Source organism: Salmo trutta, chromosome 25 (assembly GCF_901001165.1).
Source record: "Salmo trutta chromosome 25, fSalTru1.1, whole genome shotgun sequence".
Classification (NCBI taxonomy): Eukaryota; Metazoa; Chordata; class Actinopteri; order Salmoniformes; family Salmonidae; genus Salmo; species Salmo trutta.
This window is the reverse complement of record NC_042981.1, coordinates 1,311,379-1,334,045: the sequence shown is the minus strand read 5'-3', so window position 1 is coordinate 1,334,045 and position 22,667 is coordinate 1,311,379. Positions and strand designations below refer to the sequence as shown.

General features: G+C 45.3%; 1 protein-coding gene across 1 annotated transcript in view; it reads left to right on the top strand.

The window, feature by feature from the left end:
- Positions 1 to 22,667, top strand: part of gfra4a (GDNF family receptor alpha 4a) — a 302,557-nt gene that overhangs the window by 271,375 nt on the left and 8,515 nt on the right. Inside the window, exons 5-6 of the mRNA XM_029712536.1 lie at positions 11,730 to 11,864; positions 21,360 to 21,547. Of these exons, the coding sequence (XP_029568396.1) occupies positions 11,730 to 11,864; positions 21,360 to 21,547 (323 nt within the window). The remainder of the gene's footprint in view (positions 1 to 11,729; positions 11,865 to 21,359; positions 21,548 to 22,667) is intronic.

Genomic DNA, 22,667 nt, shown 5'->3' with positions numbered 1-22,667 from the left:
TCGATTTTAGTCCTGTATTGACACTTTGCCTGTTTGATGGTTCGTCGGAGGGCATAGCGGGATTTCTTAAAAGAGAGTCCCGCACCTTCAAATCAGCAGCTCTAATCTTTAGCTCAGTGTGAATGTTGCCTGTAATCCATGGCTTCCGGTTGGGGTATGTACGTACAGTCACTGTGGGGACGATGTTCTCGATGCACTTATTGATAAAGCCAGTGACTGATGTGGTATACTCCTCAATGCCATCGGAAGAATCCCGGAACATATTCCAGTCTGTGATAGCAAAACAGTCCTGTAGTTTAGCATCTGCTTCATCTGACCACTTTTTTATAGACCGAGTCACTGGTGTTTCCTGCTTTAATGTTTGCATATAAGCAGGAATCAGGAGGATAGAATTATGTTCAGATTTGCCAAATGGAGGGCGAGGGAGAGCTTTGTACGCATCTCTATGTGTGGAGTAAAGGTGATCTAGAATGTATTTCCCTTTAGTTGCACATTTAACATGCTGATCGAAATAATGTAAAACTGATTTAAGTTTCCCTGCATCAAAGTCTCCGGCCACTAGGAGCTCCGCCTCTGGGTGAGTGGTTTCCTGTTTGCTTATATCCTTACACAGCTGACTCAGTGTGGTCTTAGTGCCAGCGTCCGTAAATAAACAGCCACGAATAAAATAGATGAAAACTTTCTTGGCAAATAGTGTTGTCTACAACTTATCATGAGATACTCTACTTCAGGTGAGCAAAATCTAGAGACTTCCTTAGATTTCGTGCACCAGCTGTTGTCTACAAATATACACAGACCGCCCCCCCCCTCGTCTTACCGGAGTGTGCTGTTCTATCCTGCCGGTGCAGCATATATCCTGCTAGCTGAATATCCATGTCGTCATTCAGCCACGATTCGGTGAAACATAAGATATTTGTCACGTAACACTTGAATAGCAGGAGGAGTGAAGTCAGGCGCAGGAGATGGAGGTCCCTGAAACACACGTTTTAATATATAGTCAAAAAATGCCGCAACAAGGCAGGGCGCACACGCAAACAAAAAATAGGAGAACAGCTCCTAATACAGTGGAACGGGACGCAGCCCGGCAACCCTAAAGCCTAAGAATGCACAGCGTAGAGAGGCCAAATAATTCCCCCTCCTTGATCAAAAGGAATGACAAAAATAATCCCGCACAAATCCCCAAACGAAACAGGCAAACTAAATACCCCACTAATTGACTAACACAGAACAGGTGCTGACCTAGACAGACATAACCAAAAAGACACAGAAACCTAGATCGGTGGCAGCTAGTAGGCCGGCGACGACGACCGCCGAGCACCGCCCGACCGGGGAGAGGCGCCACCTTCTGTGGACATTGTGACAATATAACAGTTTTTGATGTCCAGTTGGTAGGATCCATGGCCCGAAGCCTCCAGTGATGATCCATGGCACGAAGCCTCCAGTGATGATCCATGGCCCGAAGCCTCCAGTGATGATCCATGGCCCGAAGCCTCCAGTGATGATCCATGGCACGAAGCATCCAGTGATAATCCATGGCACGGAGCCTGCAGCGACCGTCCCCGGTCCGGAACCTCCTGAGTCGGCCTACAGTCCGGAACCTCCTGAGACGGCCTACAGTCCGGAACCTCCTGAGACGGCCTACAGTCCGGAACCTCCTGAGACGGCCTACAGTCCGGAACCTCCTGAGACGGCCTACAGTCCGGAACCTCCTGAGACGGCCTACAGTCCGGAACCTCCTGAGACGGCCTACAGTCCGGAACCTCCTGAGACGGCCTACAGTCCGGATCCTTCTGAGGCGGCCTACAGTCCGGAACCTCCTGAGACGGCCCATAGTCCGGAACCTCCAGCGATGTCCCCAAGTCCAGAGCCTTCAGCGACGGTCTGCAGTCCGGAGTCTACAGCGAGTTACTAGCCTTATTGACTGATCTGTTATTAGCTTGTTACCTAGCCTTATTGACTGATCTGTTATTAGCTAGCTAGCCTTATTGATTGATCTGTTATTAGCTAGCTAGCTAGCCTTATTGATTGATCTGTTATTAGCTTGTTAACTAGCCATATTGACGTGATCTGTTATTAGCTAGCTAGCCTTATTGACTGGTCTGTTATTAGCTTGTTAACTAACTTGTATTCTGTACAGGCTTCCTTCTTTTCACTCTGTCATTTAGGTTAGTATTGTGGAGTAACTACAATGTTGTTGATCCATCCTCAGTGTTCTCCTATCACAGCCATTAAACTCTAACACTACAAATACTTAGGTTTAAATATATAGAGTACTGTCCACACTACAAATACTGAGGTTTAAATATATAGAGTACTGTCCACACTACAATTACTGAGGTTTAAATATATAGAGTACTGTCCACAATACAGTTCCTGAGGTTTAAATATATAGAGTACTGTCCACAATACAGTTCCTGAGGTTTAAATATATAGAGTACTGTCCACACTACAAATACTGAGGTTTAAATATATAGAGTACTGTCCACACTACAATTACTGAGGTTTAAATATATAGAGTACTGTCCACACTACAATTACTGAGGTTTAAATATATAGAGTACTGTCCACAATACAGTTCCTGAGGTTTAAATATATAGAGTACTGTCCACAATACAGTTCCTGAGGTTTAAATATATAGAGTACTGTCCACACTACAAATACTGAGGTTTAAATATATAGAGTACTGTCCACACTACAATTACTGAGGTTTAAATATATAGAGTACTGTCCACAATACAGTTCCTGAGGTTTGAATATAAGCTCTATTGGACACCTAAATGAGGAAGTGAACGAACTGAGAGAGAAAACACGCAGGGCATTCTACGCCATTAAAAAACAAATTCAAATTGAAATACCTATAAAAATGTGGCTGAAACTAATTGAATGTGTCATTGAACTAATTGCTCTTTATAGTAACGAGGTGTGGGGTCCACTTGCAAAACAAGATTTTACCCAAAGAGACAAACACCCCATTGAAACCCTCCATGCAGAGTTCAGTAAGATTCTCCCACATGTCCAGAGGAAAACTACGAACAAGGCATGCAGGGCAGAATTAGGCCAATATCCACTAATAATAAAAATTCAAAAAAGAGCAATTCAGTTTTGCAAACATCTAAAATACAGTGACCCATTGTCATATCATTACCAAGCCCTGCAATGCTAAAAGCTGAGCAAAGAAAAGAGTCCCCTCATCCAGCTGGTCCTGGGGCTGAGTTCACTAACCTGTTCTACTAACACACTGAAGCCTCAGGACCCTCATCCAGCTGGTCCTGGGACTGAGTTCACTAACCTGTTCTACTAACACACCGAAGCCTCAGGACCCTCATCCAGCTGGTCCTGGGACTGAGTTCACTAACCTGTTCTACTAACACACTGAAGCCTCAGGACCCTCATCCAGCTGGTCCTGGGGCTGAGTTCACAAACCTGTTCTACTAACACACTGAAGCCTCAGGACCCTCATCCAGCTGGTCCTGGGACTGAGTTCACAAACCTGTTCTACTAACACACCGAAGCCTCAGGACCCTCATCCAGCTGGTCCTGGGACTGAGTTCACTAACCTGTTCTACTAACACACCGAAGCCTCAGGACCCTCATCCAGCTGGTCCTGGGACTGAGTTCACTAACCTGTTCTACTAACACACCGAAGCCTCAGGACCCTCATCCAGCTGGTCCTGGGACTGAGTTCACTAACCTGTTCTACTAACACACTGAAGCCTCAGGACCCTCATCCAGCTGGTCCTGGGGCTGAGTTCACAAACCTTTTCTACTAACACACTGAAGCCTCAGGACCCTCATCCAGCTGGTCCTGGGGCTGAGTTCACAAACCTGTTCTACTAACACACTGAAGCCTCAGGACCCTCATCCAGCTGGTCCTGGGACTGAGTTCACAAACCTGTTCTACTAACACACTGAAGCCTCAGGACCCTCATCCAGCTGGTCCTGGGACTGAGTTCACTAACCTGTTCTACTAACACACCGAAGCCTCAGGACCCTCATCCAGCTGGTCCTGGGACTGAGTTCACTAACCTGTTCTACTAACACACCGAAGCCTCAGGACCCTCATCCAGCTGGTCCTGGGACTGAGTTCACTAACCTGTTCTACTAACACACCGAAGCCTCAGGACCCTCATCCAGCTGGTCCTGGGGCTGAGTTCACAAACCTGTTCTACTAACACACTGAAGCCTCAGGACCCTCATCCAGCTGGTCCTGGGGCTGAGTTCACAAACCTGTTCTACTAACACACTGAAGCCTCAGGACCCTCATCCAGCTGGTCCTGGGGCTGAGTTCACAAACCTGTTCTACTAACACACTGAAGCCTCAGGACCCTCATCCAGCTGGTCCTGGGACTGAGTTCACAAACCTGTTCTACTAACACACTGAAGCCTCAGGACCCTCATCCAGCTGGTCCTGGGACTGAGTTCACTAACCTGTTCTACTAACACACTGAAGCCTCAGGACCCTCATCCAGCTGGTCCTGGGACTGAGTTCACTAACCTGTTCTACTAACACACCGAAGCCTCAGGACCCTCATCCAGCTGGTCCTGGGACTGAGTTCACTAACCTGTTCTACTAACACACTGAAGCCTCAGGACCCTCATCCAGCTGGTCCTGGGGCTGAGTTCACAAACCTGTTCTACTAACACACTGAAGCCTCAGGACCCTCATCCAGCTGGTCCTGGGGCTGAGTTCACAAACCTGTTCTACTAACACACTGAAGCCTCAGGACCCTCATCCAGCTGGTCCTGGGACTGAGTTCACTAACCTGTTCTACTAACACACCGAAGCCTCAGGACCCTCATCCAGCTGGTCCTGGGGCTGAGTTCACTAACCTGTTCTACTAACACACTGAAGCCTCAGGACCCTCATCCAGCTGGTCCTGGGGCTGAGTTCACAAACCTGTTCTACTAACACACTGAAGCCTCAGGACCCTCATCCAGCTGGTCCTGGGACTGAGTTCACAAACCTGTTCTACTAGCACACTGAAGCCTCAGGACCCTCATCCAGCTGGTCCTGGGACTGAGTTCACAAACCTGTTCTACTAACACACTGAAGCCTCAGGACCCTCATCCAGCTGGTCCTGGGGCTGAGTTCACTAACCTGTTCTACTAACACACTGAAGCCTTAGGACCCTCATCCAGCTGGTCCTGGGGCTGAGTTCACTAACCTGTTCTACTAACACACTGAAGCCTCAGGACCCTCATCCAGCTGGTCCTGGGGCTGAGTTCACAAACCTGTTCTACTAACACACTGAAGCCTCAGGACCCTCATCCAGCTGGTCCTGGGGCTGAGTTCACAAACCTGTTCTACTAACACACTGAAGCCTCAGGACCCTCATCCAGCTGGTCCTGGGACTGAGTTCACAAACCTGTTCTACTAACACACTGAAGCCTCAGGACCCTCATCCAGCTGGTCCTGGGACTGAGTTCACTAACCTGTTCTACTAACACACCGAAGCCTCAGGACCCTCATCCAGCTGGTCCTGGGACTGAGTTCACTAACCTGTTCTACTAACACACCGAAGCCTCAGGACCCTCATCCAGCTGGTCCTGGGACTGAGTTCACTAACCTGTTCTACTAACACACCGAAGCCTCAGGACCCTCATCCAGCTGGTCCTGGGGCTGAGTTCACAAACCTGTTCTACTAACACACCGAAGCCTCAGGACCCTCATCCAGCTGGTCCTGGGGCTGAGTTCACAAACCTGTTCTACTAACACACTGAAGCCTCAGGACCCTCATCCAGCTGGTCCTGGGGCTGAGTTCACAAACCTGTTCTACTAACACACTGAAGCCTCAGGACCCTCATCCAGCTGGTCCTGGGACTGAGTTCACAAACCTGTTCTACTAACACACTGAAGCCTCAGGACCCTCATCCAGCTGGTCCTGGGACTGAGTTCACTAACCTGTTCTACTAACACACTGAAGCCTCAGGACCCTCATCCAGCTGGTCCTGGGACTGAGTTCACTAACCTGTTCTACTAACACACCGAAGCCTCAGGACCCTCATCCAGCTGGTCCTGGGACTGAGTTCACTAACCTGTTCTACTAACACACCGAAGCCTCAGGACCCTCATCCAGCTGGTCCTGGGGCTGAGTTCACAAACCTGTTCTACTAACACACTGAAGCCTCAGGACCCTCATCCAGCTGGTCCTGGGGCTGAGTTCACAAACCTGTTCTACTAACACACTGAAGCCTCAGGACCCTCATCCAGCTGGTCCTGGGACTGAGTTCACTAACCTGTTCTACTAACACACCGAAGCCTCAGGACCCTCATCCAGCTGGTCCTGGGGCTGAGTTCACTAACCTGTTCTACTAACACACTGAAGCCTCAGGACCCTCATCCAGCTGGTCCTGGGGCTGAGTTCACAAACCTGTTCTACTAACACACTGAAGCCTCAGGACCCTCATCCAGCTGGTCCTGGGACTGAGTTCACAAACCTGTTCTACTAGCACACTGAAGCCTCAGGACCCTCATCCAGCTGGTCCTGGGACTGAGTTCACAAACCTGTTCTACTAACACACTGAAGCCTCAGGACCCTCATCCAGCTGGTCCTGGGGCTGAGTTCACTAACCTGTTCTACTAACACACTGAAGCCTTAGGACCCTCATCCAGCTGGTCCTGGGGCTGAGTTCACTAACCTGTTCTACTAACACACTGAAGCCTCAGGACCCTCATCCAGCTGGTCCTGGGGCTGAGTTCACAAACCTGTTCTACTAACACACTGAAGCCTCAGGACCCTCATCCAGCTGGTCCTGGGGCTGAGTTCACAAACCTGTTCTACTAACACACTGAAGCCTCAGGACCCTCATCCAGCTGGTCCTGGGACTGAGTTCACAAACCTGTTCTACTAACACACTGAAGCCTCAGGACCCTCATCCAGCTGGTCCTGGGACTGAGTTCACTAACCTGTTCTACTAACACACCGAAGCCTCAGGACCCTCATCCAGCTGGTCCTGGGACTGAGTTCACTAACCTGTTCTACTAACACACCGAAGCCTCAGGACCCTCATCCAGCTGGTCCTGGGACTGAGTTCACTAACCTGTTCTACTAACACACCGAAGCCTCAGGACCCTCATCCAGCTGGTCCTGGGGCTGAGTTCACAAACCTGTTCTACTAACACACTGAAGCCTCAGGACCCTCATCCAGCTGGTCCTGGGGCTGAGTTCACAAACCTGTTCTACTAACACACTGAAGCCTCAGGACCAGAACATCCAATCAATCAGAATAAAACAAATTACAACAACAGTCAAAACTAAACTACATTTCCTATTGGGAAACACAAGCAATATGCAGTGCTATCTTCAAAACCTTAGAAAAACCTTGTCAAGGTACAGGCTCAGTGAGCACAGCCTTTCCATTGAGAAGGGTAGACACAGGAAAACCTGGCTCCCTGTAGAGGAAAGGCTTTGCACAACAGCAGAACCTGAGACGGAGCTGCATTTCCTGACTAAATGTACAACATATAAAACAATTAAAGTGTGTAATTTTCCCAAATGTTAAACCCTTATTCAAGGTTTCAAAGACCTCTCTGATGAGGATAGGCTACCCATCCTGTTGGGGGAGGACGCAGAGAGCTGTGGGTTGGCAGCGCACTACATTGCTGCCTGCCATAAGATGAGGGACAGTGTCTGACAGACCAATCAACCTGGACATGTCCTCTATGCTTATTGTTATTGTTATTGTCCATTGTATGGTTATTTTGACCCGTTGACTATTGTTGCTACTGAATGTCCCTTTGACAATATTGATTATTATTATTTTAATGATGTAAATATTGTAAATGAATCACTTAATCTCCAAGGTACGCTTTGGCAAATATGTACATTGTTAAGTCATGCCAATAAAGTGAATTGAAAGAGAAAGGGAGAGGCAGAGGCAGAGGCAGAGGCAGAGAGAGAGAGAGAGAGAGAGAGAGAGAGAGAGAGAGAGAGAGAGAGACAGAGAGAGAGAGAGAGAGAGAGAGAGAGAGAGAGAGAGAGAGAGAGAGAGAGAGAGAGAGAGAGAGAGAGAGAGAGAGAGAGGAGAGAGAGAGAGAGAGAGAGAGAGAGAGAGAGAGAGAGGGAGAGGGACATACCAATTAGGATCTGGCTAAAAATACTTGAATCAGTTATAGAACCCATTGCCCTTTATGGTTGTGAGGTCTGGGGTCCTGCTCACCAACCAAGAATTCACAAAACCCAATTGAGACTGCATGCAGAATTCTACAAAAATATCCTCAGTGCATAACATAAAACACCAAATAATGCAGGCAGAGCAGAATTAGGCCGATACCTGCTAATTATCAAAATCCAGAAAAGAGCTGTTAAATTCTACAACCACCTAAAAGGAAGCGATTCCCAAACCTTCCATAACAAAGCCATCACCTACAGAGAGATGAACCTGGAGAAGAGTCCCCTAAGCAAGCTGGTCCTGGGGCTCTGTTCACAAACACAAACAGACCCCACAGAGCCCCTGTCACGTCCTGACCAGTATCGGGGTTATTTGTGATTGTAGTTAGGTCAGGACGTGGCAGAGGGTATTTGTTTTATGCGGTTCGGGGTGGTGGTTTGTTTAGAAGGGTGTTTGATTTATTATTTCCGGGTTTTGGGTTATGTTCTATGTTTTTGTATTTCTATGTTCTTTCTAGTTTAGTATTTTCTATGTTAGGTATTGGGTGTTGGACTCTCAATTGGAGGCAGGTGTTTGTAGTTGCCTTTGATTGAGAGTCCTATAATTAGGGATGTGTTTTGTTTGTTAATTGTGGGTAGTTGTCTTTAGTCCTGCTGTTATGCGTATAGCCTGCGAAACTGTTTCCTGTCGTCATTTCATTGTTTTTCCGTGTTCACAGTCTTTATTTAAAATAAATATAATGATGAGCAATCCGCTGCGCCTTGGTCCTCTCTACACGAAGACAGCCGTTACAGAACAGGACAGCAACACAATTAGACCCAACCAAATCATGAGAAAACAAAAAGATAATTACTTGACACATTGATAAGATAAGTAAACTAGAATGCTATTTGGCCCTAAACAGAGAGAACACAGTGGCAGAATACCTGACCACTGTGACTGACCCAAACTTAAAGAAAGCTTTGACTATGTACAGACTCATTGAGCACAGCCTTGCTATTGAGAAAGGCCGCCGTAGGCAGACATGGCTCTCAAGAGAAGACAGGCTATGTGCAACACTGCCCACAAAATGAGGTGGAAACTGAGCTGCACTTCCTAACCTCCTGCCAAGTGTATGACCATATTAGAGACACATATTTCCCTCAGATTATACAGACCCACAAAGAATTAGAAAATAAACCCAATTTTGATAAACTTCCATATCTACTGGGTGAAATACCATAGTGTGACATCACAGCAGCAAGATTTGGGACCTGTTGCCACAAGAAAAGGTCAACCAGTGAAGAACAAACACCATTGTAAATACAACCCATATTTATGTTTTATTTATTTTCCATTTTGTACTTTAACTATTTGCACATCGTTACAACACTGTATATAACCATATAATGACATTCGAAATGTCTTTATTCTTTTGGAACTTCTGTGAGTGTAATGTTTACTGTACTTTTTTAATTGTTTATTTCACTTTTGTTTATTATCTATTTCACTTGCGGAGGCAATGTGAACATATGTTTCCCCATGCCAATAAAGCCTTTGAATTGAATTGAATTGAATTGAGAGGAGACACACTATATTCTGTCAGAGAGAGACTGTGTTCTGTCAGAGGGAGAGAGAGAAAGAGGGAGAGAGAGAGAGAGAGAGAGAGAGAGAGAGAGAGAGAGACTGAGGAGAGAGACTGAGGAGAGAGACTGTGTTCTGTCAGAGGAGAGATAAAGAGAGAGAGAGAGAGAGAGAGAGAGAGAGAGAGACTGAGGAAAGAGACTGAGGAGAGAGACTGTGTTCTGTCAGATGAGAGAGAGATAAAGAGAGAGAGAGGAGAGTGAGAGAAAGAGGGAGAGAAACGGAGAGAGAGGAGACATAGAGAGAGTTTGTGTTCTGTCAGAAGATAGAGAGAGGATAAAATAATGAAAGAATGAGAGAAAGCGCCCTACTGATTGTCCAGACATCTCAAACAGCGGTTGACTGTTGTCGTGACCTTTGGGACCAGAGTAGTTTTAGCACCTTAAAGTGCAGCAATTTGAAGGAAAAGCTACAGTTACTAGCTATCAGGCCATCATCACAACGGCTAGCGTCAATCATTCCCCGATTTAACAGCCCAAAAAGATCACAACAACAACTGCTTCCTAAATGGCACCCTATTCCCTATGTAGTGCACTACTTTAGACCAGAGCCCTATGGCACCCTATTCCCTATGTAGTGCACTACTTTAGACCAGAGCCCTATAGAACCCTGTTCCCTATATAGTGCACTACTTTAGACCAGAGCCCTATAGAACCCTGTTCCCTATATAGTGCACTACTTTAGACCAGAGCCCTATAGAACCCTGTTCCCTATGTAGTGCACTACTTTAGACCAGAGCCCTATAGAACCCTGTTCCCTATATAGTGCACTACTTTTGACCAGAGCCATATAGAACCCTATTCCCTATATAGTGCACTACTTTTGACCAGGGCCCTAAGGGAATAGGGTGCCATTTGGGATGCACATCAGAACAACCAAGTGAACCTCCAAAACAGACAAACCTGTTTCTATAGCACATCTAACCCGTCCTCTCCAATGGATGCTTTTAGTCTGTCATCTTGTATCATAAAAAAATACCACATTCATACTCTGTAACAGTATATTCTTTCAAAACAACATTTGTATTTGTTAAGACCGTTAGTAGTACGTAAAATGTGAAATTAATATTTGTCTGGGCGCAAACTACTCCAATCGACATGCGATTCTGAAAACGTGGAACTTGACAAAGGTTACCGTCTTGTACCATTATGAACCCCGTTACACTGTGTGAAGTATTTTGTATTGGAAATGAATAGTCAACATAGATGTCTCATCTCACATCTCCTCTGTTTTTCTCCTCTGGCTACCCCACCCCCTCTCCTTCATCTACCTCCCTCTCCCTCCCCTACTCTCCCTTAATTTACCTCCCCTTCTCTCTCTCCCTATACCTCTGCTTCATCTACCTTCCCTTCTCTCCCTCCCCTACTCTCCCTTCATCTACCTCCCTCTCCCTCCCCTACTCTCCCTTCATCTACCTCCCTCTCCCTCCCCTACTCTCCCTTCATCTACCTCCCTCTCCCTCCCCTACTCTCCCTTAATTTACCTTCCCTTCTCTCTCTCCCCTACTCTCTCTCCCTCTCCCTCCCCTACTCTCCTTCATCTACCTTCCCTTCTCTCTCTCCCCTACTCTCTCTCCCTCTCCCTCCCCTACTCTCCTTCATCTACCTCCCTCTCCCTCCCCTACTCTCCTTCATCTACCTCCCTCTCCCTCCCCTACTCTCCCTTCATCTACCTCCCTCTCCCTCCCCTACTCTCCTTCCTCTACCTCCCTCTACCTCCCCTACTCTCCTTCCTCTACCTCCCCTTCTCTCCGTCTCTTTCTCTTTCTCTCTCTCCCTCTGTATACCTCCCCATTTCTCCCTCTCTCCCACCCTCACTCTCTCCCTCTGTATACCTCCCCATTTCTCCCTCTCTCCCACCCTCACTCTCTCCCTCTCTCTCTCACGCTCTACTGTTTTCTCCGACCAAGAATTAGTCTGGAAAAGTGTAACTTGACATGGTTGTACCTTTAAAGATTTCTCATTCATACTCTCTGTTTGTCCTTGTCTCTCCAGGCAGTACGATAACTCCTAACTACGTTGATAACTCAACGTCTAACGTCGGTCCATGGTGCTCCTGCTCTGCCTCTGGGAACCACCGGGAACAGTGTGAAGACTTCCTGGAATATTTCCATGATAATGTTTGCCTGAGTAAGCGACATTTTTTATTTTTTATTGTTTATTTCACTTATTGTTTATTATCTATTTCACTTGCTTTGGTAATGTTAACATATGTTTTCCCCGTGCCAATAAAGCCCCTTGAAATTAAGTTGTGAGAGAGAGAGAAAGAGAGAGAGGGTTATATAGCCAGTAGCTAAGAGAGAGAGAGAGAGAGAGAGAGAGAGAGAGAGAGAGAGAGAGAGAGAGAGAGGGGGGGGGTTATATAGCCAGTAGCTAAGAGAGAGAGAGAGAGAGAGAGAGAGGACTTCAGATGGCCTTTGATGACTTTGTAATTCAGTGAATTGTGTTTCCTGCTCCAGAGGTAATGAGCTGGTCAGAAATAGAGGAAGCATCCCTACGTCTCCTTTATAATGCCCTACGTCTCCTTTATAATGCCCCATGTCTCCTTTATAATGCCCTACGTCTCCTTTATAATGCGCTACGTCTCCTTTACAATGCCCTACGTCTCCTTTATAATGCCCCACGTCTCCTTTATAATGCCCCACGTCTCCTTTATAATGCCCCACGTCTCCTTTATAATGCCCCACGTCTCCTTTATAATGCCCTACGTCTCCTTTATAATGCCCTACCTACGTCTCCTTTATAATGCCCCACGTGTCCTTTATAGTGCCCCACGTCTCCTTTATAATGCCCCACGTCTCCTTTATAATGCCCCACGTCTCCTTTATAATGCCCTACCTACGTCTCCTTTATAATGCCCTACCTACGTCTCCTTTATAATGCCCTATGTCTCCTTTATAATGCCCTACGTCTCCTTTTATAATGCCCTATGTCTCCTTTATAATGCCCCACGTCTCCTTTATAATGCCCCACGTCTCCTTTATAATGCCCCACGTCTCCTTTATAATGCCCCACGTCTCCTTTATAATGCCCTACCTACGTCTCCTTTATAATGCCCTATGTCTCCTTTATAATGCCCTACGTCTCCTTTATAATGCCCCACGTCTCCTTTTATAATACCCTACGTCTCCTTTATAATGCCCTACGTCTCCTTTATAATGCCCCACGTCTCCTTTATAATGCCCCACGTCTCCTTTATAATGCCCTACGTCTCCTTTATAATGCCCTACGTCTCCTTTATAATGCCCTATGTCTCCTTTATAATGCCCTACGTCTCCTTTATAATGCCCTACGTCTCCTTTATAATGCCCTATGTCTCCTTTATAATGCCCTACGTCTCACAGGTGCTCTGGTCAGAAGTAGAGCACAATGTAGAGAATAGGATGCCATTTTGGATCTTACAGAAAATAACACTCTGGCTAATGCAGCCGTCAGCAGTCAGGGGAGAGAAAAAAAACTCTGAACAACTAAACTTCATCCAGAGTGGAGCTGTTGTTCACTCGGGGTTTAAAAACAGCTGTCACCCAGCTAGCTACCTGCCTGCGTCCTCATCATGGTTATAATAATATTATATATCAATATCATGTTTTAATAACTAGTAACTAGCACACCTCACTCTGGTCCTCCTGGTTATATAGACGTGTCAGTGAGAATGTCAAGAGAGATAGAGTTGAATTTGGGGGTTTGTGGGCTGATTTGGGCTCACTCACACAGTCCCTAATAGGGATGGCACAGCTAACAAGAATTTACCAAACTTACCGGAATCTTCTGTAATTTTGGTAATTATTAATTTACCAGATTTCTGGTAGTTTACTGGTAAACTTCAAAAGGGGTTATTTTGCCGAAAGAAGCCGAAAGAAGCCCTGGAGCGTCTAGCTGAGCTCTGGAGACTATAGCTGAGCCCCGGAGACTATAGCTGAGCCCTCGCCTGGAGACTATAGCTGAGCCCTGGAGACTATAGCTGAGCCCTGGAGACTATAGCTGAGCCCTGGAGACTCTAGCTGAGCCCTGGAGACTATAGCTGAGCCCTGGAGACTCTAGCTGAGCCCTGGAGACTATAGCTGAGCCCTGGAGACTGCCCTGGAGACTATAGCTGAGCCCTGGAGACTATAGCTGAGCTCTGGAGACTATAGCTGAGCCCCGGAGACTATAGCTGAGCCCTGGAGACTATAGCTGAGCCCTGGAGCATCTAGCTGAGCCTTGGAGAATGCCCTGGAGACTATAGCTGAGCTCTGGAGACTGTAGCTGAGACCTGGAGACTATAGCTGAGACCTGGAGACTATAGCTGAGCCCTGGAGACTATAGCTGAGCCCTATAACTATTACTATAACTATAACTATAACTATTACACGGATCAGTCGTCCTGGTCCCTTTGCAGAAAAACAGCCCCAAAGCATGATGTTTCCACCCCCATGCTTCACAGTAGGTATGGTGTTCTTTGGATGCAACTCAGCATTCTTTGTCCTCCAAACACGACGAGTTCAGTTTTTACCAAAAAGTTATATTTTGGTTTCATCTGACCATATGACATTCTCCCAATCCTCTTCTGGATCATCCAAATGCTCTCTAGCAAACTTCAGACGGGCCTGGACATGTACTGGCTTAAGCAGGGGGACACGTCTGGCACTGCAGGATTTGAGTCCCTGGCGGCGTAGTGTGTTACTGACGGTAGGCTTTGTTACTTTGGTCCCAGCTCTCTGCAGGTCATTCACTAGGTCCCCCCGTGTGTTTCTGGGATTTTTACTCACCGTTCTTGTGATCATTTTGACCCCACGGGGTGAGATCTTGCGTGGAGCCCCAGATCGAGGGAGATTATCAGTGGTCTTGTATGTCTTCCATTTCCTAATAATTGCTCCCACAGTTGATTTCTTCAAACCAAGCTGCTTACCTATTGCAGATTCAGTCTTCCCAGCCTGGTGCAGGTCTACAATTTTGTTTCTGGTGTCCTTTGACAGCTCTTTGGTCTTGGCCATAGTGGAGTTTGGATTGTGACTGTTTGAGGTTGTGGACAGGTGTCTTTCATACTGATAACAAGTTCAAACAGGTGCCATTAATACAGGTAACGAGTAGAGGACAGAGGAGCCTCTTAAAGAAGAAGATACAGGTCTGTGAGAGCCAGAAATCTTGCTTGTTTGTAGGTGACCAAATACTTATTTTCCACCATAATTTACAAATAAATTCATTAAAAATCCTACAATGTGATTTTCTGGTATTTCTTTTCTCATTTTGTCTGTCATAGTTGACGTGTACCTATGATGAAAATTACAGGCCTCTCTCATCTTTTTAAGTGGGAGGGAGAACTTGCACAATTGGTGGCTGACTAAATACTTTTTTGCCCCACTGTATAGTGCACTAGGAACCATTGGACTCTGGTCCCAGTGGTATAAAACATCTTCTATAAAGACAGGATAACCAAATTACTTCAGAGATAATAAACCGTGTTTATTGTAGTTACTTGTTTATATTACTTTCTAGTATGTCAACCTAGGTTACAGAGTAGCTATAGCTAACTAGCCAGCTAGGTTACAGAGTAGCTATAGCTAACTAGCCAGCTAGGTTACAGAGTAGCTATAGCTAACTAGCCAGCTAGGTTACAGAGTAGCTATAGCTAACTAGCCAGCTAGCTTTATAGCCATGGATTGTGCACCTTCTGTTATTTAGCTAAGTAGCTAGCTGGTTGATGTTTTGCTTTTCACCTCCACAAGTGGTGTGAAATCCTGATTGAAGCAGTTATAGGACCTTATATAACCTTATGGGACCTTATAGGACCTTATAGAACCTTATGGGACCTTATGGAACCTTATAGAACCTTATGGGACCTTATGGAACCTTATAGGACCTTATGGAACCTTATAGAACCTTATGGGACCTTATAGAACCTTATGGGACCTTATGGGACCTTATGGGACATTATGGGACCTTATGGAACCTTATAGGACCTTATGGAACCTTATAGAACCTTATGGGACCTTATAGAACCTTATGGGACCTTATGGGACCTTATGGGACCTTATAGAACCTTATGGGACCTTATGGGACCTTATGGGACCTTATTTATGGGACCTTATTTATAGGACCTTATAGAACCTTATGGGACCTTATGGGACCTTATTTATGGGACCGTATGGGACCTTATGGGACCCTTACATGTTTCACTTCTTATAGGACATTATAGGACCTTGTGGGACCTTATGGGACCTTATAGGACCTTATGGGACCTTATGGGACCTTATAGAACCTTATGGGACCTTATAGAACCTTATTTATGGGACCTTATGGGACCTTATGGGACCTTATTTATGGGACCTTATTTATGGGACCTTATGGGACCTTATGGGACCTTATGGGACCTTATGGAACCTTATGGGACCTTATGGGACCTTATAGAACCTTATGGAACCTTATGGAACCTTATGGGACCTTATGGGACCTTATTTATGGGACCTTATTTATGGGACCTTATTTATGGGACCTTATTTATAGAACCTTATGGGACCTTATGGGACCTTATTTATGGGACCTTATTTATGGGACCTTATTTATGGGACCGTATGGGACCTTATGGGACCCTTACATGTTTCACTTCTTATAGGACCTTATGGGACCTTATAGAACCTTATGGGACCTTATGGGACCTTATAGAACCTTATTTATGGGACCTTATGGGACCTTATGGGACCTTATTTATGGGACCTTATGGGACCTTATGGGACCTTATGGAACCTTACATTTTATACTTCATTTAAGGGCATCATTAAAATGTTTTGTGCAACTGACTTAAAGTTAAGGAAACTTACAGGGAAAAGATGCCAACCAGGCTCTGGTCAAAGTAGTGCACTATGTAGGGAACAGGATGCCAACCAGGGTCTGGTCAAAGTAGTGCACTATGTAGGGAACAGGATGCCAACCAGGCTCTGGTCAAAGTAGTTCACTATGTAGGGAACAGGATGCCAACCAGGCTCTGGTCAAAGTAGTGCACTATGTAGGGAACAGGATGCCAACCAGGCTCTGGTCAAAGTAGTTCACTATGTAGGGAACAGGATGCCAACCAGGCTCTGGTCAAAGTAGTTCACTATGTAGGGAACAGGATGCCAACCAGGCTCTGGTCAAAGTAGTGCACTATGTAGGGAACAGGATGCCAACCAGGGTCTGGTCAAAGTAGTTCACTATGTAGGGAACAGGATGCCAACCAGGCTCTGGTCAAAGTAGTTCACTATGTAGGGAACAGGATGTCAACCAGGCTCTGGTCAAAGTAGTGCACTATGTAGGGAACAGGATGCCAACCAGGCTCTGGTCAAAGTAGTGCACTATGTAGGGAACAGGATGCCAACCAGGCTCTGGTCAAAGTAGTTCACTATGTAGGGAACAGGATGCCAACCAGGCTCTGGAAGCGGTTTGGGTCTCACGAAGAGCCGCAGAATGCTGTAGCTACAGCTCTGTAACGCTCACACACACACACACACACACACACACACACACACACACACACACACACACACACACACACACACACACACACACACACACACACACACACACACACACACACACAGAGAGAGAGAGACACACACACACACAGAGCCACACTCAAACACACACAGACACCTTTACACCAACACACACACACACAGAGACACACTCAAACACACACACACACACCTTTACACCAACACACACATCTGTCTCCAGGAGTTTGTCTACGTTCTGTGATTGGATGACAGGGTGTTGCCTTGTTGCAGCCTGCTTCTTTAATTAGCTGCAGCAATACGTTCTACCATTAAAGAGTGGTGAAGAATTTAAATGGTTGTTCTCTGGGGGGAGAGACATTGTGTTGTTAGGAGAGACATTGTGTTGTTGTTAGGAGAGACATTGTGTTGTTGTTAGGAGAGACATTGTGTTGTTAGGAGAGACATTGTGTTGTTAGGAGAGACATTGTGTTGTTGGTGGGAGAGACATTGTGTTGTTAGGAGAGACATTGTGTTGTTAGGAGAGACATTGTGTTGTTAGGAGAGACATTGTGTTGTTGTTAGGAGAGACATTGTGTTGTTAGGAGAGACATTGTGTTGTTAGGAGAGACATTGTGTTGTGGTGGGAGAGACATTGTGTTGTTGGGAGAGACATTGTGTTGTTAGGAGAGACATTGTGTTGTTAGGAGAGACATTGTGTTGTTGGGAGAGACATTGTGTTGTTAGGAGAGACATTGTGTTGTTAGGAGAGACATTGTGTTGTTAGGAGAGACATTGTGTTGTTAGGAGAGACATTGTGTTGGTGGGAGAGACATTGTGTTGTTAGGAGAGACATTGTGTTGTTAGGAGAGACATTGTGTTGTTAGGAGAGACATTGTGTTGTTGGGAGAGACATTGTGTTGTTAGGAGAGACATTGTGTTGTTGGGAGAGACATTGTGTTGTTAGGAGAGACATTGTGTTGTGGTGGGAGAGACATTGTGTTGTTGGGAGAGACATTGTGTTGTTAGGAGAGACATTGTGTTGTTAGGAGAGACATTGTGTTGTTGGGAGAGACATTGTGTTGTTAGGAGAGACATTGTGTTGTTAGGAGAGACATTGTGTTGTTAGGAGAGACATTGTGTTGTTAGGAGAGACATTGTGTTGTTAGGAGAGACATTGTGTTGTTAGGAGATACATTGTGTTGTTAGGAGAGACATTGTGTTGGTGGGAGAGACATTGTGTTGTTAGGAGAGACATTGTGTTGTTAGGAGAGACATTGTGTTGTTAGGAGAGATATTGTGTTGTTAGGAGAGACATTGTGTTGTTAGGAGAGACATTGTGTTGTTAGGAGAGACATTGTGTTGTTAGGAGAGACATTGTGTTGTTAGGACAGACATTGTTTTGTGGTGGGATACTCATACTAACTAACTAACCCTACTCTTTGTGGCGTGAATTCAGTATATAGGATGAATATAGTTAGTATACCAAAAGTTCCCAGATGTCTCACTGAATTCGCCATCGTGAAATGGGCTGTAACCGAAGACATAGTGAAATGGGCTGTAACTGAAGACAGTGAAATGGACTGTAACTGAAGACAGTGAAATGGACTGTAACCGAAGACATAGTGAAATGGACTGTAACCGAAGACATAGTGAAATGGACTGTAACTGAAGACATAGTGAAATGGGCTGTAACTGAAGACAGTGAAATGGACTGTAACTGAAGACAGTGAAATGGACTGTAACTGAAGACAGTGAAATGGTCTGTAGCTGAAGACAGTGAAATGGGCTGTAACTGAAGACAGTGAAATGGTCTGTAGCTGAAGACAGTGAAATGGACTGTAACTGAAGACATAGTGAAATGGGCTGTAACCGAAGACATAGTGAAATGGTCTGTAGCTGAAGACAGTGAAATGGACTGTAACTGAAGACAGTGAAATGGACTGTAACTGAAGACAGTGAAATGGTCTGTAGCTGAAGACAGTGAAATGGGCTGTAACTGAAGACAGTGAAATGGTCTGTAGCTGAAGACAGTGAAATGGACTGTAACTGAAGACATAGTGAAATGGGCTGTAACCGAAGACATAGTGAAATGGTCTGTAGCTGAAGACAGTGAAATGGACTGTAACTGAAGACAGTGAAATGGACTGTAACCGAAGACATAGTGAAATGGACTGTAACTGAAGACATAGTGAAATGGACTGTAACTGAAGACATAGTGAAATGGACTGTAACCGAAGACATAGTGAAATGGACTGTAACTGAAGACATAGTGAAATGGACTGTAACTGAAGACAGTGAAATGGACTGTAACTGAAGACATAGTGAAATGGACTGTAACTGAAGACATAGTGAAATGGGCTGTAACCGAAGACATAGTGAAATGGTCTGTAGCTGAAGACAGTGAAATGGGCTGTAACTGAAGACATAGTGAAATGGGCTGTAACTGAAGACAGTGAAATGGACTGTAACTGAAGACAGTGAAATGGACTGTAACCGAAGACATAGTGAAATGGACTGTAACTGAAGACATAGTGAAATGGACTGTAACTGAAGACATAGTGAAATGGACTGTAACCGAAGACATAGTGAAATGGACTGTAACTGAAGACATAGTGAAATGGACTGTAACTGAAGACATAGTGAAATGGACTGTAACTGAAGACAGTGAAATGGTCTGTAACTGAAGACAGTGAAATGGTCTGTAGCTGAAGACAGTGAAATGGACTGTAACTGAAGACATAGTGAAATGGACTGTAGCTGAAGACATAGTGAAATGGACTGTAACTGAAGACATAGTGAAATGGGCTGTAACTGAAGACATAGTGAAATGGACTGTAGCTGAAGACAGTGAAATGGACTGTAACTGAAGACATAGTGAAATGGTCTGTAACTGAAGACAGTGAAATGGTCTGTAGCTGAAGACAGTGAAATGGACTGTAACTGAAGACATAGTGAAATGGGCTGTAACCGAAGACATAGTGAAATGGGCTGTAACTGAAGACATAGTGAAATGGGCTGTAGCTGAAGACATAGTGAAATGGGCTGTAGCTGAAGACATAGTGAAATGGGCTGTAGCTGAAGACATAGTGAAATGGTTGTCAAGGTAATTGAGGTAATATGTAAATGTAGGTAGAGTTATTAAAGTGACTAAGCATAGATAATAACAGAGAGTAGCAGCGGTGTAAAAGAGGGGGGGGGGCAATGCAAATAGTCTGGGTAGCCATTTGATTAGCTGTTCAGTAGTCTTATGGCTTGGGGGTAGAAACTGTTTAGAAGCCTCTTGGACCTAGACTTGGCTCTCCGGTACCGCTTGCCGTGTGGTAGCAGAGAGAACAGTCTATGACTGGGGTGGCTGGAGTCTTTGACAATTTTTAGGGCCTTCCTCTGACACCGCCCGGTATAGAGGTCCTGGATGGCAGGAAGCTTGGACCCAGTGATGAACTGGGCCATTCGTACTACCCTCTGTAGTGCCTTACGGTCGGAGGCCGAGCAGTTGCCATACCAGGCGGTGATACAACCAGTCAGGATGCTCTCGATGGTGCAGCTGTAGAACCTTTGGAGGATCTGAGGACCCATGAAACAGCCTGGAATCGAACCAGGGTCTTTAGTGACGTCTCTAACACTGAGATGCACAGCCTTTGGCCAAGGTAACTTTAGCTATTACTGTGATTCAAATAAAATAAAATAAAATTCAGATGTGAACTCTTCGTTGGCAACAGTCGAGCATCTCTTGTTGAACCATTCCAGGGTGCTTTTTATGTAGTGTTTTTTTTTGGGTCGCCAGCAAAGAGTCCAGCTCTGAATCATATCCAAAACCTAGGTCGAGTGCTAAAAACAGCTGTTGGTGGAGGGCACTCCTCAAACATTGAAGAATTAGAGCAGTTTTTTTGCTGAAAAGTGGGTCAAATTGCCAGTAGAAAGGTTTAGCAAACTCATTAATAGCTACAATAAGCGTTTGTATGCAGTTATCTTGGCCAAAGACTGTCAAACCAAGTACTAGCTCTGAGATGTCTATAGTTTTGTCCATGTCATTCATCTTCTTTTTTTTTCTAAATTAAAATTGTAAACTTAAGTTTACAAAAAATCAAATTGATACTGTAATGTTAAAAATCCAATAAATTGTGGAGACTAAAAATCACACACTTCACTTGACTCTCCTCTTGATTATTCTGAACAGAGAAAGCCATGTTGACGTTTGGGAACGGGACAGACAAGCAGTCTTCCACCGGAGCAGCTAACCAACCAGACAAGCACAGCCCCACTCTCGCTACCCCCGACAACCACATCCAGCGCCCGGCAACCACCGTCCCTGGTATCACCATGGAAACAAAACAGAATGTCCTGAGAGCACACATACCCACTCAGGTGAGGTGAAGCAAAGAAAGAGCGAGGGAGGAGAGGACAGGTGGAGGAAAAGCGGAGGAGAGGAGAAAACGGAGAAGAGAAATGAAGCGAGGAAAAGTTTTGAAATATCTACACTGCATTCCACCCTACTCCCATTGAGCCCTGGTCAACAGTAGTGTTCTAAATAGGGAATAGGGTGCCATTTGGGACATAAGCCTGTGTTTTGAACCTGCTCTAAAAGCTCTTCCAGCCATGATAATAGAGGGCGACGTGGTCAAACAGGGAAATGGTCAAACAGGGAAATGGTCAAACAGGGAAATGGTCAAACAGGGAAATGGTTAAACAGGGAAATGTAGTCAAACAGGGAAATGGTTAAACAGGGAAATGTAGTCAAACAGGGAAATGGTCAAACAGGGAAATGGTCAAACAGGGAAATGGTTAAACAGGGAAATGGTTAAACAGGGAGATGGTCAAACAGGGAAATGGATAAACAGGGAAATGGTCAAACAGGGAGATGGTCAAACAGGGAAATGGTTAAACAGGGAGATGGTTAAACAGGGAGATGGTCAAACAGGGAAATGGTTAAACAGGGAAATGTAGTCAAACAGGGAAATGGTCAAACAGGGAAATGGTCAAACAGGGAGATGGTCAAACAGGGAAATGGTCAAACAGGGAAATGTAGTCAAACAGGGAAATGTAGTCAAACAGGGAGATGGTCAAACAGGGAGATGGTCAAACAGGGAAATGGTCAAACAGGGAAATGGTCAAACAGGGAAATGTAGTCAAACAGGGAAATGGTTAAACAGGGAGATGGTCAAACAGGGAAATGGTCAAACAGGGAAATGTAGTCAAACAGGGAAATGGTCAAACAGGGAAATGGTCAAACAGGGAAATGGTCAAACAGGGAAATGGTCAAACAGGGAAATGGTTAAACAGGGAGATGGTCAAACAGGGAAATGGTCAAACAGGGAAATGGTTTCACCATTCATTTTTCCCATAGAGGATTTTAGAAACACTTCCAATAAAGGCTGTATTTTGTGTAGGCTAACCCTGGCGTGACGTTTTGATAACCATGTAAATCTCTCTCGGACTTGTATCAATATATTCGCCTCTTTTTACTGTCAGATTCGAAAATGCTAAT